Here is a 13,392-nt window from a genome sequence, read left to right on the forward strand (position 1 = left end):
TTGGTTTTGTCCGCACCAGAGTGCGACTGGGATGTTCACATCTGCCCGAACCAACCAGACTTCCAGTGAAATCACACCAGAGTTAAACAAAATAATAAAAACACCAAGCCGACCAGGTGTGAAAATGCCTTAAACTTTAAACAAGTACAAACCTGTCGTTTGAGGTGACTGAACGCCATCCACATTTGTTAACGTCCCAAGAGACCCGTTTTCTGTAAAGGCAATTACAGGAATTATTGTGCCAACATTGCCATCTCCTTCCCTGGCTACGTCGAGCTTTGACGGCTTTACTTCGGCGGATAAACTGATGACCTCCTCAAACTGGTCATCCTCCATGGGGATTCCATTTTCTTTTGGTTGATTTTCAGTTTTAGAATTATCACTAAAAGGAAAAGAAAAGTCACACACGTTAAAACAGACAAGGTCTTTTGTCTCTTATGCAGAAACATTTCATTGGATTTGCATAGCATTTCAGGTTACACGGACTTGGAGTATACTCTGTTGTCAGGCGGCAAAAAACAAAACATGCGACATGTGCCACAGTTACTATTGCTTTGCAGAAGTGTCGCTAATACAGTCAGGCGGCTGTTAGTTGATCGCTAGAACAGTCCATTACACCCAACAACGTTTGCCAGTTCTATCCACCTTCTTCTCTTCTTTTTCTTTTGGCTGCTCCTGTTAGGGGTCGCTACAGCAGGTCATCTTCTTCCATATCTTTCTGTCCTCTGTTCTGTCATCTTGTTCTGTTACACCCATCACCTGCATGTCTTCTCTCACCACATAAACCTTCACTTAGGCCTTCCTCTGTTCCTCTTCCCTGGCAGCTCTATCCTTAGCAAAATGTCTGCTTTGTTTGGATCTCTATACCTCTGTGAGTCTGACGTGAATGTCATGAAGTCAAAGTTCAGAATACGACTGAAAGACAAACATTTAAATGACTCCAGAAGAGTGAACCTAAGGGGGCTCCACTCCGCCACACGCCTCCGTGCAGTGCCAGTCATCTGACTAACTAAAAAACACATCACACATGCAACTGAACCTGTGAATAAAGTGACACAGTAACACGTGACAAAATGACAAATGAAGAAGTCACATTTGCAATGCATTGTTTTGTTCTGACAGCATTCAGGTTTTAATTCAATAGTGGGAGATACACTAGAAAATGCATACAGACATACAAACTGCACTTGCAGGCAAACTAAATATTTTTTGTGATGTTTTAATGCAAAATGTGAATCGTGGACACCAACATTTTGCAAATGTTCAGGCAAAACGAGTGTATTTAGTTTGTTTGGGTTGAAATAAGCGATGAGATAAATGTTAGAAAACATGAAGAGCTCTCAGCCGTTTTCATCTAGTAAAAGTAGCTCTCAGGGGGGAAAAAAGGTTGGAGACTCCTGCTTTAAACTAAACAAATGCTGCCATAAATGGATTCTGCAACCTTACAAAAAAACTATTTTAGGATCCACTTTGTTGATAACATACAGTAGTTCAGGAAAACATGCAAACAAATCGATTCCAAGTATCAATGATCAAATTAAAGTGTAGCATTACCTTTCTCCAGCTGCCACAACTTGACCAGAGACGTCAGGGAGGCCGTGTAAGCCGCTGCCTGAAGCTTGCTGGGTACTTTCTTCATTTTGCCGATGCTCTGATACAAATGCGGATTTCGCCTCTGGTTAAAACATATAAAGAGACCACGTTAAGGCACAACAAAGTGCAGTGTGGACAGTTCAGCAGGCAACACCCAGTAAACCCGACGATACACATCTGCTCTTGTACTGGCCCAGTGAACAAACATCCAACAGAGCGGAAGTCACTAGCGGGTGTGCAAGATTAACGATGAGCTTTGGTTTCACTTTAGTCTGATTTTTGTCACTGCGCCCTGCAGTGGACGGGTATCATGCGGCCTACACCACCAGAAGTCCCCATGACCTTGAATTGGATTGAGTTCTGCTAAAACTACGCTCAAACTGCCACATTTTCATTTAAAAAATGGTGTTTAGTATTTTTCAAGTTGAAGTTATTTCTTTACAACATGGTATACAATCATTTGTCATGTGAAATTGTGTTCCAAAGTTCTGTTTTGTTTTTTCTTTCAAATTTTACAAAATATTTTGCCTGCACAGGCTCTTTACAATGGAGGCAACGGGGCACTAAGCACCACTGAAAAATAAAAGCCTAAAGCTTACCTCTTCGGGTTTCAGTAAAAGTGAACATGCCGGCCCTTCTGTGTTTTACGACGCGTGTTTGTGACAACAAAAGGGATCTGGAAATGATCATTTTGTCGTGTATTCCTGGCACTTCTTTTTCTCACAGTAAGGTTACGTTTTTCTGTTTGCTTGTGTGAGTTATGGGTGGCACGGTGGCGCAGTGGTAAGCACTGCTGCCTCGCAGTTAGGAGACCTGGGTTCACTTCCCGGGTCCTCCCTGCGTGGAGTTTGCATGTTCTCCCAGACATGCAGGGTAGGTGCATTGGCGATCCTAAATTGTCCCTGGTGTGTGGGTGTGTGTGCCCTGCCCGGGGTTTGTTCCTGCCTTGCGCCCTGTGTTGGCAGGGATTGGCTCCAGTGACCCTGTAGTTGGGATATAGCGGGTTGGATAAAGGATGGATGGGTGTGTAAGTTATGACGTAATATACATCAAAATAAGACCAATCACGTGGCATGAACACTTTAATGTGATTTTGTCATTTGAATGGAAGCCATGGCAATTGGGTGAAAGGTTATTGTGGAAGTCTGCAAGTGTTGAGCAATCGATTCTACATAGCTGTTTTTTTTTTTGTTTTTTTTTTTTAAACGGCTAAATGTCAAAATATTGTAATTTTTTTTTTTGTTAAAAAATAACATACATGACCCGTTTTACAATGTGTGTGTAATTGTAAGACGTGGGTCAATACTCGACTATTGCAGACGTATTTGGTACATTTTAAGGCTTTCGTTTTCCTGTGGAGCTTCATGCCCTGTTAATTCCAACATGAAATGCCAGTGCACATTACATTTTTTTAACTTATAGAAAACGCTGGAGTTGGATTAGAAAGACGGAAGGCAAGTTTCCTTATATTGAAACTTTTGCTGCTTCATCGGTAAATTTTTACCAGTAAATCTTATTTTTTGGCAGTGCTCCATGCCCATGTAAAGTGCCAATGCGGGTAAGATATTTTTTTTTAATTTATAGAAAACGCTTAACTGTATATATGCAAATGCATACAGTATATAGCATGCTTGTGAAGAAATAACCTCCGACTTGAAAAATACCAACCTAATCCTTTAAATGAAAAAGATCTGTGTCCACATTAGCAGTTACAAAAACATCTCCATCCACACGAAAATGACTGAAAATGCATATGACACTGGGCACGCGCACATCGGTAGAAACAGGAAGAGCAAGTGTCCTCCATTACTAGACATTCATTTGCAGTGAGATCAGGAGTGAAGTCAAAAGGGGTCAAAACTAGGAGAACACAGGCAATGAAAAACATGCGACAAGGCCAAAATGAAGAGCAAAACACAAAGTTGACGGACATGAGCAAAAAGTCGATACACAAACAAGCGAAGCACGAGGATTTTTAGCAAGCGATTCGATTCCTTCCGGGCACGCGGCAGGGACACCCGGCCATCACAGGGTCGGGGGCATGCGGCAGGGACACCCGGCCATCACAGGATCAGGGGCACGCGGTCATCCGAGGGTCCCACGCACATATACTTGCACAGGAGCCAATTAACCTAACCTGCACATCTCTAGGGGTGTGCAAAGCATAGAGTTGGTGTTAATTGAATTTGCTGTTTCTCTGCATGTTAAACATCTGGTTTGTACCCATCATCAGAATGAACCAACAAATAAAAAAGAAAGAAATCTGCTTATAGAAACTCCAATAGTACAATTGGGGGCAGTCGATTTATGTTCATCAGTATTAATGGCGAAAACGGCAGAGAAAATCCATTTTTATATAATTCTGGCAAATGACAAACCAGAAAACAAGAACAATAATAATTTTTTACATTTACTGCATGCAACGCTTTCTCACTACTCAAAGCTCTTCAGTGAGTGGGAAGCAACTAATGGATGATGCAATGGCAGGCATTTTTGCGCCAGTACTCTCACCGCACATGAGCTGTTAGGTAGTGACTGGGCGACAGAGCCAATAAGAGATGGTGATTTGGGGATTAGGGGGCCAGAATGACTGGGCAGTTTAGCCAGGACATCGGGACACACCCTACACTCTATGAATAAGGAAGCCCAGGGATCTTTAATGACCACAGAGAGTCAGGATGTCGGTTTTAATGTGTCATATTTTTACAGCACAATGTCCCCCCCATCACCGTCACTGGGGCATTGACAGTCACATTCAGACCACTGGGTAAGCGGCCACCAGAAGTTCAGTTACGGAGATGAAGATCAATAGACTGAAATGAACACCAGTTGACCTGTTGGACACTCCAGAGTGACGGTCCCAGAATCAGCAATAAGAGGACACTTGAAACTGCCTGCCTCTGGAGTGTCTCTGCTGGTATCTGTCCTGAAGATCTCAACAATCCCACGCCTGTTCATTTAGAATTTGTAATGGCTGTGTTACATAAATCCTGACTGTCCTTATAATTTTAGATTATTTTAAACGACTCGATTTATACGAAAGAAAATTCACATAAAATTACCTGTTACTTCAGCTTTGCTTTGTTGAGTTATCTCTCCATTTCTTTGTGTAACCGGCTTCTACAATTGGGAAGAAAAAATATGCAAATACATTAAGTTGGATAAAGAATACCCGTCTATCGCACGATCTTTATACATTTACAAAGAAATGACGCAAGAGTGAATATGGCAAGTTTACACATACTGCCCTTAGTGCTGGGAGGTATACCGGTTTATACCGGCAGAGGGTGATGGTGTGAGGAACCTCATCAGAACTGGCCGATGTTAAGAGTGGTGACCAGTAGGGGGAAGTGCTAGGACCACTGCTATTTTTAATATATATATAAATGATTTAGATATGAATATAAGGAACAAGCTGGTTAAGTTTGCAGATGATACCAAGATAGGTGGATTAGCAGATAATTTGGAATCCATTATATCACAGACAAACTTGAGCAGATTTGTGGCAGATGAAATTTAATGTAAGTAAATGTAAAGAATTACACATAGGAAGTAAAAATGTGAGGTTTGAATACACAATGGGGGGCCTGAAAATCAAGAGTCCACCGTATGAGAAGGATTTAGGAGTCATAGTAGACTCTAAGCTATCAACTCCCAGACAGTGCTCAGAAGCCATTAAGAAGGCTAACAGGATGTCAGGTTATATAGCGCCTTGACGTGTGGAGTCCAAGTCACAGGAGGTTCTGCTCAGGCTTTATAACACAGTGGTGAGGCCTCATCTGGAGTCCTGTGTGTCATTTTGGTCTCCAGGCTACAAAAAGGACATAACAGCACAAGAGAAGGTCCAGAGAAGAACGACTAGGCTGATTCCAGGACTACAGGGGATGAGTTATCAGGAAAGATTAAAAGAGCTGAGCCTTTACAGTTTAAGTGAAAGAGGATGAAGAGGAGACCTGACTGAAGTGTTTACAATGATGAAGGGAATTAGTGCCGTGGATCGAGACGGTGACTTTAAAATGAGTTCATCAAGAACACGGGGACACAGTTGGAAACTTGTGAAGGGGAAATTTCACACAAACATTAGGAAGTTTTTCTTTACACAAAGAACGATAGACACTTGGAATAAGCGACCAAGTAGTGTGATAGACAGTAAGATGTTATGGACTTTCAAAGCTCGGCTTGATGTTTTCTTGGAAGAAATAAGTGGATAGGACTGGCGAGCTTTGTTAGGCTGAATGGCCTGTTCTTGTCTCGAGTGTTCTAATACCGGAAAACGTTTTTTATTTAAGTTGTTTGCAAAATTTCTTCAATAAAATGGTTCTATATTTTGAATGCAACTGTAATGCAATGTGATTCCTTCTCTTCATTAGAGCCACCCTCTTGAAAACTATCACTTTATGGGGCCATGCAAACAGGTATTTATACTTGTGTGCACATTAAAATGGTTTTTTGTACAATGTACAATGCTCATGACAGTGGAATAGGTTATTCTTAGCCAGTCTACTGCAGTAATTGCAGTGAAAAATGTGGTTAACACTCATGCATGGGGAAAAAATATCATCAAATACCTTGAAACCGGGATAATTTAGAAAAATACCGTGATATAGAATTTTGGTCATACCACCCAGCACTAACTGCCCTGCAATCATTTTATAATTATTTGTATGATCAGCAGGCCAAAATCCAAAAGATACACCCCGCCAAAGTGTCCAGGGAGCAAAATCTCCATCGTCCAGTAAAGTTTCTGACTGAATGAATAATTGAGGACCACTAGTTGATGACGTCGGACCTTACACGGCTGCAATGTGACCAGCACCATACGTACAGTTCACTTGACTTTCTGCAGGCAGCAGTTCACGTAAGAAGAAAACGACTCCTTCAGCTTTGCTTTACTAGGAAGCAGTAACCTGATTAAAAATACTCGTTCAGTTTTCTTCAAACCCGATTGTGCAAAACACACAGAGCTCCACACACAAACCGGATGTGCGTTCGTGATCTGCTGACTGAGCACAGAGACTCAGGAGCACAAGGCCCCGTGCGTTTGTACAAAGTTAAAATTCGGACAAAAATGCAACAAGATTTTTACCTTTTCACCTGTTTCTGGTTTTCTTGTTCTCTTCATTATTTCTTCTAGGCGCTAAAAAACACACAAAAAAAAGCATCAAAGCTAAAATAAAAACATCCAGACGCTCATTAAGTGCACTAAGCCCCTAGTAGCAGGACTTCATAAAATCTAGTCAGGTCCAACTCCTAAAATGACACTTTCTTTAAGTTTTGAAACATGTCAGTGGTCTCATGAAAATTATATCACTAGCAGCTCTCAGAAAGTATTCAGATCCCTTCACTTTCTGCAAATGTCGGTATTCCTGCCAGCCGGGTTATGATGGCAGAGAGCTGTAGGGACGTTTTGAGAATATGTCTCCACGGTAGTGGACTGCAAGATTTAGCGAGTAGAGCAGCATAACAGATACGCGTAGGCCGCTATTCAGGCCAGCGGGGTTATGACGGTAGATAGGTGGTCTGTTATACTAGCCTTTTGGGTGTACACTGCCATGTGGATGGCCCAAAAACTGGCCTGCCAGGTACAAAGGGTTAAGGTAGGTGACTTGTGGATCTGAGAAAGAATGAAAGGCCTGTGGTTGGAGAAAGGAGCTTCAGAAAAGAGCAGCTCTCAGCTAGAGACTTGTCACGTTTTGTTATGTTGCAGATTCGTACAAAAATCAGTTCACTTAAATTAAGCAAATCCCTGAAGTGAAAACGGGATTATGGGAATGTTTGAAAATGTATTAAAAATAAAGAAAAAAAATCTGAAATATCACACTGACATGATATGAAGATTTGATAAGGAGGGCTGAGTTAATCGTGAATAAACACACTAATTAAAAAAATCAATAAATCCTATTTCTCAAAAACACCAATATGCAGTGTGTGTGATTTTCTGCATGCTGATCGCTGCCGTCTGTATGTTTAGTTTAAATATGAGGTACACGGGGGTATAACACGGACTGCTCTTGAACTTTAAAGCTCAATTTTGGTAGGAATATCTTAGGTGTATAGCGGTTTTCCTATGGGATTTCCGATTTGATCTTACGAGTAATTTATGCTGTCTCTCCTAATAGTAAACCAAAATACGTTGTATGCACTTGAAAATATGACCAATTCACAGTTGTCACTTCAGAGAGTCACTGGCACCTTTTTTCTTTCCAGACGCTCTTGTTCTTCTTTCAGGAAGTGCCTCTCGCGTTCCTGGCGCAGCCTCTCAGCCTCTTGGCGGTGGCGGGCTTCTTCTTCTTCTTTCTAAACAGTTAACAGGGGATCAGTTAAAAAAAAAAAAAAAAAAATTATAATATAATTGATTATATATATATATATTAATTATATATAATGAGGGACATTAAAAAAAAAAAGTGCGGATCCTTTTTGAACTCTGTTTATTAATAATTTCAAATCCAAATTACAACACTTTTCTACATGGTGTCCTTCCTTTGTGATGCAATTTTCCCAGTCACATGACACTCTCAGACACGACTAATTACTACTCCTTGCCTCTATGCTAGCGGACTGCAAGATTTAGAGAGTAGAGCTAGACTTTGTGGAGTTACATGCGGACAAACGTGCTCAGGCACGGAAAGAATCGCCAGTGTGAGTACACCCTTAAAGCAGACTATCACTAAACTATTGCCGAATACTGGAAAAATTGGACTTGTACCTGTTTTTGAAGTTTTGCCATCTCCTCCTCCTCCTCCTTTTGCCTCTGTCTGTCTTCTTCAAGCTGCCGCTGTCTTTCCTCATTCATCTTTTCTTCTGCTTCAGTTCTTTTAATTTCTTCTCTTTGCCACGGCTCTTCCCCCATCTCATTAGCATTGGCATCTACTTTAATTCGCTGTAGCTCTTCTCTTCTGTTCCTATAAAAGTGTGGTCACAGATATGTAATAAGCACAAAAATTAATTCCTGGATAAAGAAATGGACTGTTCTCTTCTGGAAAATCATAATCAAAGTAATCATCCAGCAATCATTCATGAATCAGACATCATTGTGATGTTAAGTTACTCAGATACCGCTACCACATGAAAGCTTCTTAGCATTCTTTTTTACTAACAACTGCTTGCCCATTAGCCATAATAATTTAATGCGTATGTTGTTTTTGTTCCTTGCAAAATGTTAGTAGGAATTGTTTTTAATATAGCACAGTGAAATGTTATAGATCATACGTGTCGCTTTACTTTGTTAATTTGGCGTACATTTACACTCAGGAGTTCTGTGAAAATCTCAAACTATAAGTCAGCTAAGCTATTCAGATGATTACAGGTGGTCTTTGTATACAGTGCTGATAAAGAGTGTTTAACCCCCGGGAAGAACTTTTATATTTTATTGTTACACAACATTGAAGCCAGGTGGATTTAATTTGCCTTTTTAGATGCGGTTTACCAGTAAAAGACTCATTCATTTTAAAAGTGAAGACAGATCTCTGCAAAGTGGTCCAAATTAATGACAAATATAAAACACAAAATATCTGACCACATACAGTAAGCATTCACGTCCTAAAAAGCCAAAGCAATTCACACAGGGCTGACTCTGCGTATTAAACATCCGCCTCCCCTCCTCAGTTATTGGTCCAGAGTTCTGTCTGTCTTCATTTCAAAACTGCTTTATGAACATTCTTCTAATAGCTAGAAAACAGAAAATGTTCCCTTAATGAAGGGCGCTTCCAAGCCAAACTGGGGTCCTAAGCAGAAAATTTCCCGCAAAAACCGCTCTCGCTAAATCTATTCCATTAATATTACTTATAAGAGCTCGAATTTGAACAATTACATAAATAACAACTAAACAGACAAAGAAGCATATATCACAAACTATAAGTTCGAATGTCAAATACAAATGCTTTGTTTCTTTAAATAATGAAAGCTTGAATGTGAATATTTAGAGGTGTCTTCAGTCTCTTTGTTGCATAAATCCACATTTTCTGAAGGCAAAGTCATCCACCAGGTCATCACATGACAGCTTCTGTGTGACATCTGAGGTGATGCTGATGATAATAATAATAATGATAATAATAATGGTCGTCCAAAGTGTGCCGTTACCCTTTGTTACAGTATCACTTGAGACACGATACAACAAAAGCACTTTTAATACTACTAATAAAGGTAAAATTAATTATAATTAATATAAAGATTATAAAATACAACAAATACTAGGATGGCAAATAACACAGTGGTAGCATTGCTGCCTTGTAAGGATACCAGGGTTCAAATCTCAGGTCCGGCCTGCATGAAGCCTGCATGTTCTCCCCCGTGTCTGCGTGGGTTTATTCCCACAGTCCAAACACACGCAGGGTAGGTGATCTGAAGATAATAAACTGACCCTAGTTGTATGTGTGTGTCTGTGTGCTCGATCTGTGAAGGACTGGCGCTCAGTTTGTTCCTGCCTTGTGCTCTGTCCTATCTAGGATAGGGTCCAGCAGAACCCCATGACCCTGTTCAGGACAAAGCGGGTTAGACAACGACTGACTGACTGACAGATTTTTGCTGATACAGTGAAACCTTGAATTGCGAGTAACTTGGTCTGCGAGTGTTTTGCAAGACGAGCTAAAATTTTTAATAAATTTTAAATTGATAAACGAGCGAGGTCTTGGAATGCGAGTCGTCCGTATACACTTTGTTTGCCGAGCGTCACGTGATCACAATTGAGCTGATGGTGGTTTTCTCTCTCTCACTGCAGGATTGTGGGTAATCATTTCCTATTGTCGGTCTCAGTCGGTGTGCCTCACTCATATAGTCAACATCCATATGAGCGTGTACTGTGTACTATAGCATGGTGACAACGTGTGAGTGTGTGTTGTACCATGTGAGTCCCTGTCATGCACCCCAAAACACAAAGCTGAGTCTCAGTACTTTAGCAACATAAGCTTTATTCAGCTTGAAACAGGAACAGCACGGTTCTTTATTGTAGCAGGATCTTCCGCTCTCCTACACAGACACATCAGTCAGGCAGGGTTGTGACCAGGTTAGTTTCCAAGTAATACTTTGCCCTGCACATTTATAATGTTACTTGTATCACCCATCAACGGCAGGTACTTATAGCATGTCCGCGATCTTTTCAGATTCTCTTTTACGGTGAACTGCTACAGTGCTGGGTGCCGACAGTTGCTTTGAGACGCTCTTCCGCGTGTCGTTCCCAAAAGAGTTTAGAAGTTTAGAAACGCACTCACACCAGCTATAATTCTGTTCATAGGTAAAGTGCAGGTTAATTTGTTTGATGTATTTTTACTTTATATTTTGTATTAATCATTTTTATATGAATAGTTTTGGGTTGTGGAACGAATCATCTGAGTTACCATTATTTCTTATGGGGAAATTCGCTTTGATGTACGAGTGCTTTGGAATACAAGTACGTTTCCGGAATGAGTTATGCTCGCAATCCAAAGTTCCATTTTATATGTTATCAAGGGTGACACAGTGGCACAGTGCTGTAGTGCTGCTGCCTCAAAAAAAAAAAAATCCGACCTGGGTTCGCAACCTGGTTCGTCCCTGCAATGGAGTCTGCTTGTTCTCCCCATGTCTGTGTGGGTTTCCTCCTACTGTCCAAAGACATGGCGATGCTAAACTGGCCTGTGTGGGTTTGGTGCGAGTTCACCCTGTGATGGACTTGCGCCTTGTCCAAGGTTTGCTCCTGCCATGTGCTCTATGGTAGCTGGGATAGACTCCAGAAAACCCCTCCAACCCTGTTCAGGATTAAGTGGGTTAGAAAATGACTAACTAACTGATAACTACTACTACTAATAATAATATAATAAAATCATCTACTACTACTACTGAAAGTGCTCGATGCACTTCTTTAATGCAGCGGAACATTAAGATATTTAATAAGTGAACATGTGATGGTGTCACTTACACTTAGGAATTGATCTAAACTTCATTTTGTCTTTCCGATGATAGTAAACAGCAGTAAGGCATTAACTAAATCAGTCATGTTGCCTGCCAACCGACAGTAGAAGTTTATCTGAGCTGATTTCTCTTTTTGAATGTCAGAGTTGCTTGCCCAGCGCATTCCCACAATTCCACCCATAAGTAACTAGTGTGTGTGTGTGTGTGTGTGTGTGTGTGTGTGTGTGCGTGTGTGTGCGTGTGTGTGCTGGTGACATTTACAAACGAGTCCTCAAAGCAACAATACCAAGAGCACTTCATATGTCTACCGACATTAGAAGCCTTTAACAACGTGAGGATGTCCTGAGCTCTGTATGGCGGGAATAAATAATCCACAACCAAGTGTCAGCTGGGAACCGTAACATCAGATAATAATACGATCTGTTAAACAATCGTCGTCAAAACTATTACACATAATGCTACTCCACTGTTACTCCAGTAAACTGTTAGCCTTAGTGTAGTGGCAGTACAGTATACAGTCTTATGAAAAAGTTCGGGAACCCCTCTTAATTTTTTGGATTTTTGTTGATCATTGGCTGAGCTTTCAAAGTAGCAACTTCCTTTTAATATGCAACAAAACTTACGGAGACAGTAGGATTTCAGCAGTGACATTAAGTGTATTGGATTAACAGAAAATATGCAATATGCATCATAACAAAATTAGACAGCTGCATAAATGTGGGCACCGCAACAGAGATATGACATCAATACTTAGTTGAGCCTCCTTTTGCTCCTTTGAGCCTCTAGACGCTGTCCTCCTTTAGCCTTTAAGTGTCTGGATTCTGGATGTTGGTATTGTTGACTATTCTTCATACAAAATCTCTCCAGTTCAGTTCAATTTGATGGACAGCCTGCTTCAAATCATCCCATAGATTTTCGATGATATTCAAGTCAGGGGACTGTGACGGCCATTCCAGAACATTGTACTTCTCTCTCTGCATGAATGCCTTTGTAGATTTCCAGCTGTATTTTGTGTCATAGTCTTGTTGGAATATCCAACCCCTGCATAACTTCAACTTTGTGACTGATTCTTGAACATTATCCTGAAGAATTTGTTGATATTGGGTTGAATTCATCTGACCCTCGACTTTAACAAAGGCCCCAGTCCCTGAACTAGCCACACAGCCCCACAGCATGATGGAACCTCCACCACATTTGACCAGAGGTAGCAGGTGTTTTTCTTGGAATGCGGTGTTCTTCTTCCGCCATGCAAAGCGCATTTTGTTATGACCAAATAATTAGATTTTTGCCTCATCAGTCAAAAGAACTTTGTTCCAAAATGAATCTGGTGTGTCTAAATGAGCATTGGCATACAACAAGTGACTCTGTTTGTGGTGTGAGTGCAGAAAGGGCTTCTTTCTCATCACCCTGCCATACAGATGTTCTTTGTGCAAATTGCGCTGAATTGTAGAACGATGTACAGATACACCATCTGCAGCGAGATATTCTTGCAGGTCTTTGGAGGTGATCTGTGTGTTGTCTGTAACCATTTTCACAATCCTGCACATATGCCGCTCCTCTATTTTTCTTGGCCTGCCAGACCTGAATTGGTTTAACAGTAACTGTGCCTGTGGCCTTCCATTTCCTGATGACATTCCTTACAGTTGAAACTGACAGTCTGAACCTCTGAGATGGCTTTTTGTAGCCTTCCCCTAAACCAGGAGACTGAACAATCTTTGTTTTCAGATCTTTGGAGAGTTACTCTGAGGATCCCATGCTGTCTGTCACTCTTCAGAGGAGAGTCAAAGAGAAGCTCATCTTGCAATTGACCACCTTAAATACCTTTTCTCGTGATTGGACACACCAGTCTATGAAGTTCAAGGCTTAACGAGCTCATCCAACCCAATTTGCAATCTTCATGCTTTCAGTTTTTTC

The 13,392-nt window shown here is 41.0% G+C and overlaps 1 protein-coding gene across 9 annotated transcripts in view; it reads right to left on the bottom strand.

Annotated features, from left to right (window-relative positions):
• The window catches only part of map7b (microtubule-associated protein 7b), a 95,745-nt gene that overhangs the window by 4,110 nt on the left and 78,243 nt on the right, over positions 1-13,392 (bottom strand). For all 9 annotated transcript variants that reach the window (XM_039738884.1, XM_039738881.1, XM_039738882.1 and 6 more), the window contains 6 exons: positions 8,303-8,498; positions 7,786-7,890; positions 6,680-6,730; positions 4,656-4,713; positions 1,555-1,675; positions 153-382 (listed from right to left, as the gene is read on the bottom strand). In XM_039738884.1, the coding sequence (XP_039594818.1) occupies positions 153-382; positions 1,555-1,675; positions 4,656-4,713; positions 6,680-6,730; positions 7,786-7,890; positions 8,303-8,498 (761 nt within the window). The remainder of the gene's footprint in view (positions 1-152; positions 383-1,554; positions 1,676-4,655; positions 4,714-6,679; positions 6,731-7,785; positions 7,891-8,302; positions 8,499-13,392) is intronic.

This window comes from Polypterus senegalus, chromosome 16, assembly GCF_016835505.1.
Source record: "Polypterus senegalus isolate Bchr_013 chromosome 16, ASM1683550v1, whole genome shotgun sequence".
Lineage (NCBI taxonomy): Eukaryota > Metazoa > Chordata > Cladistia > Polypteriformes > Polypteridae > Polypterus > Polypterus senegalus.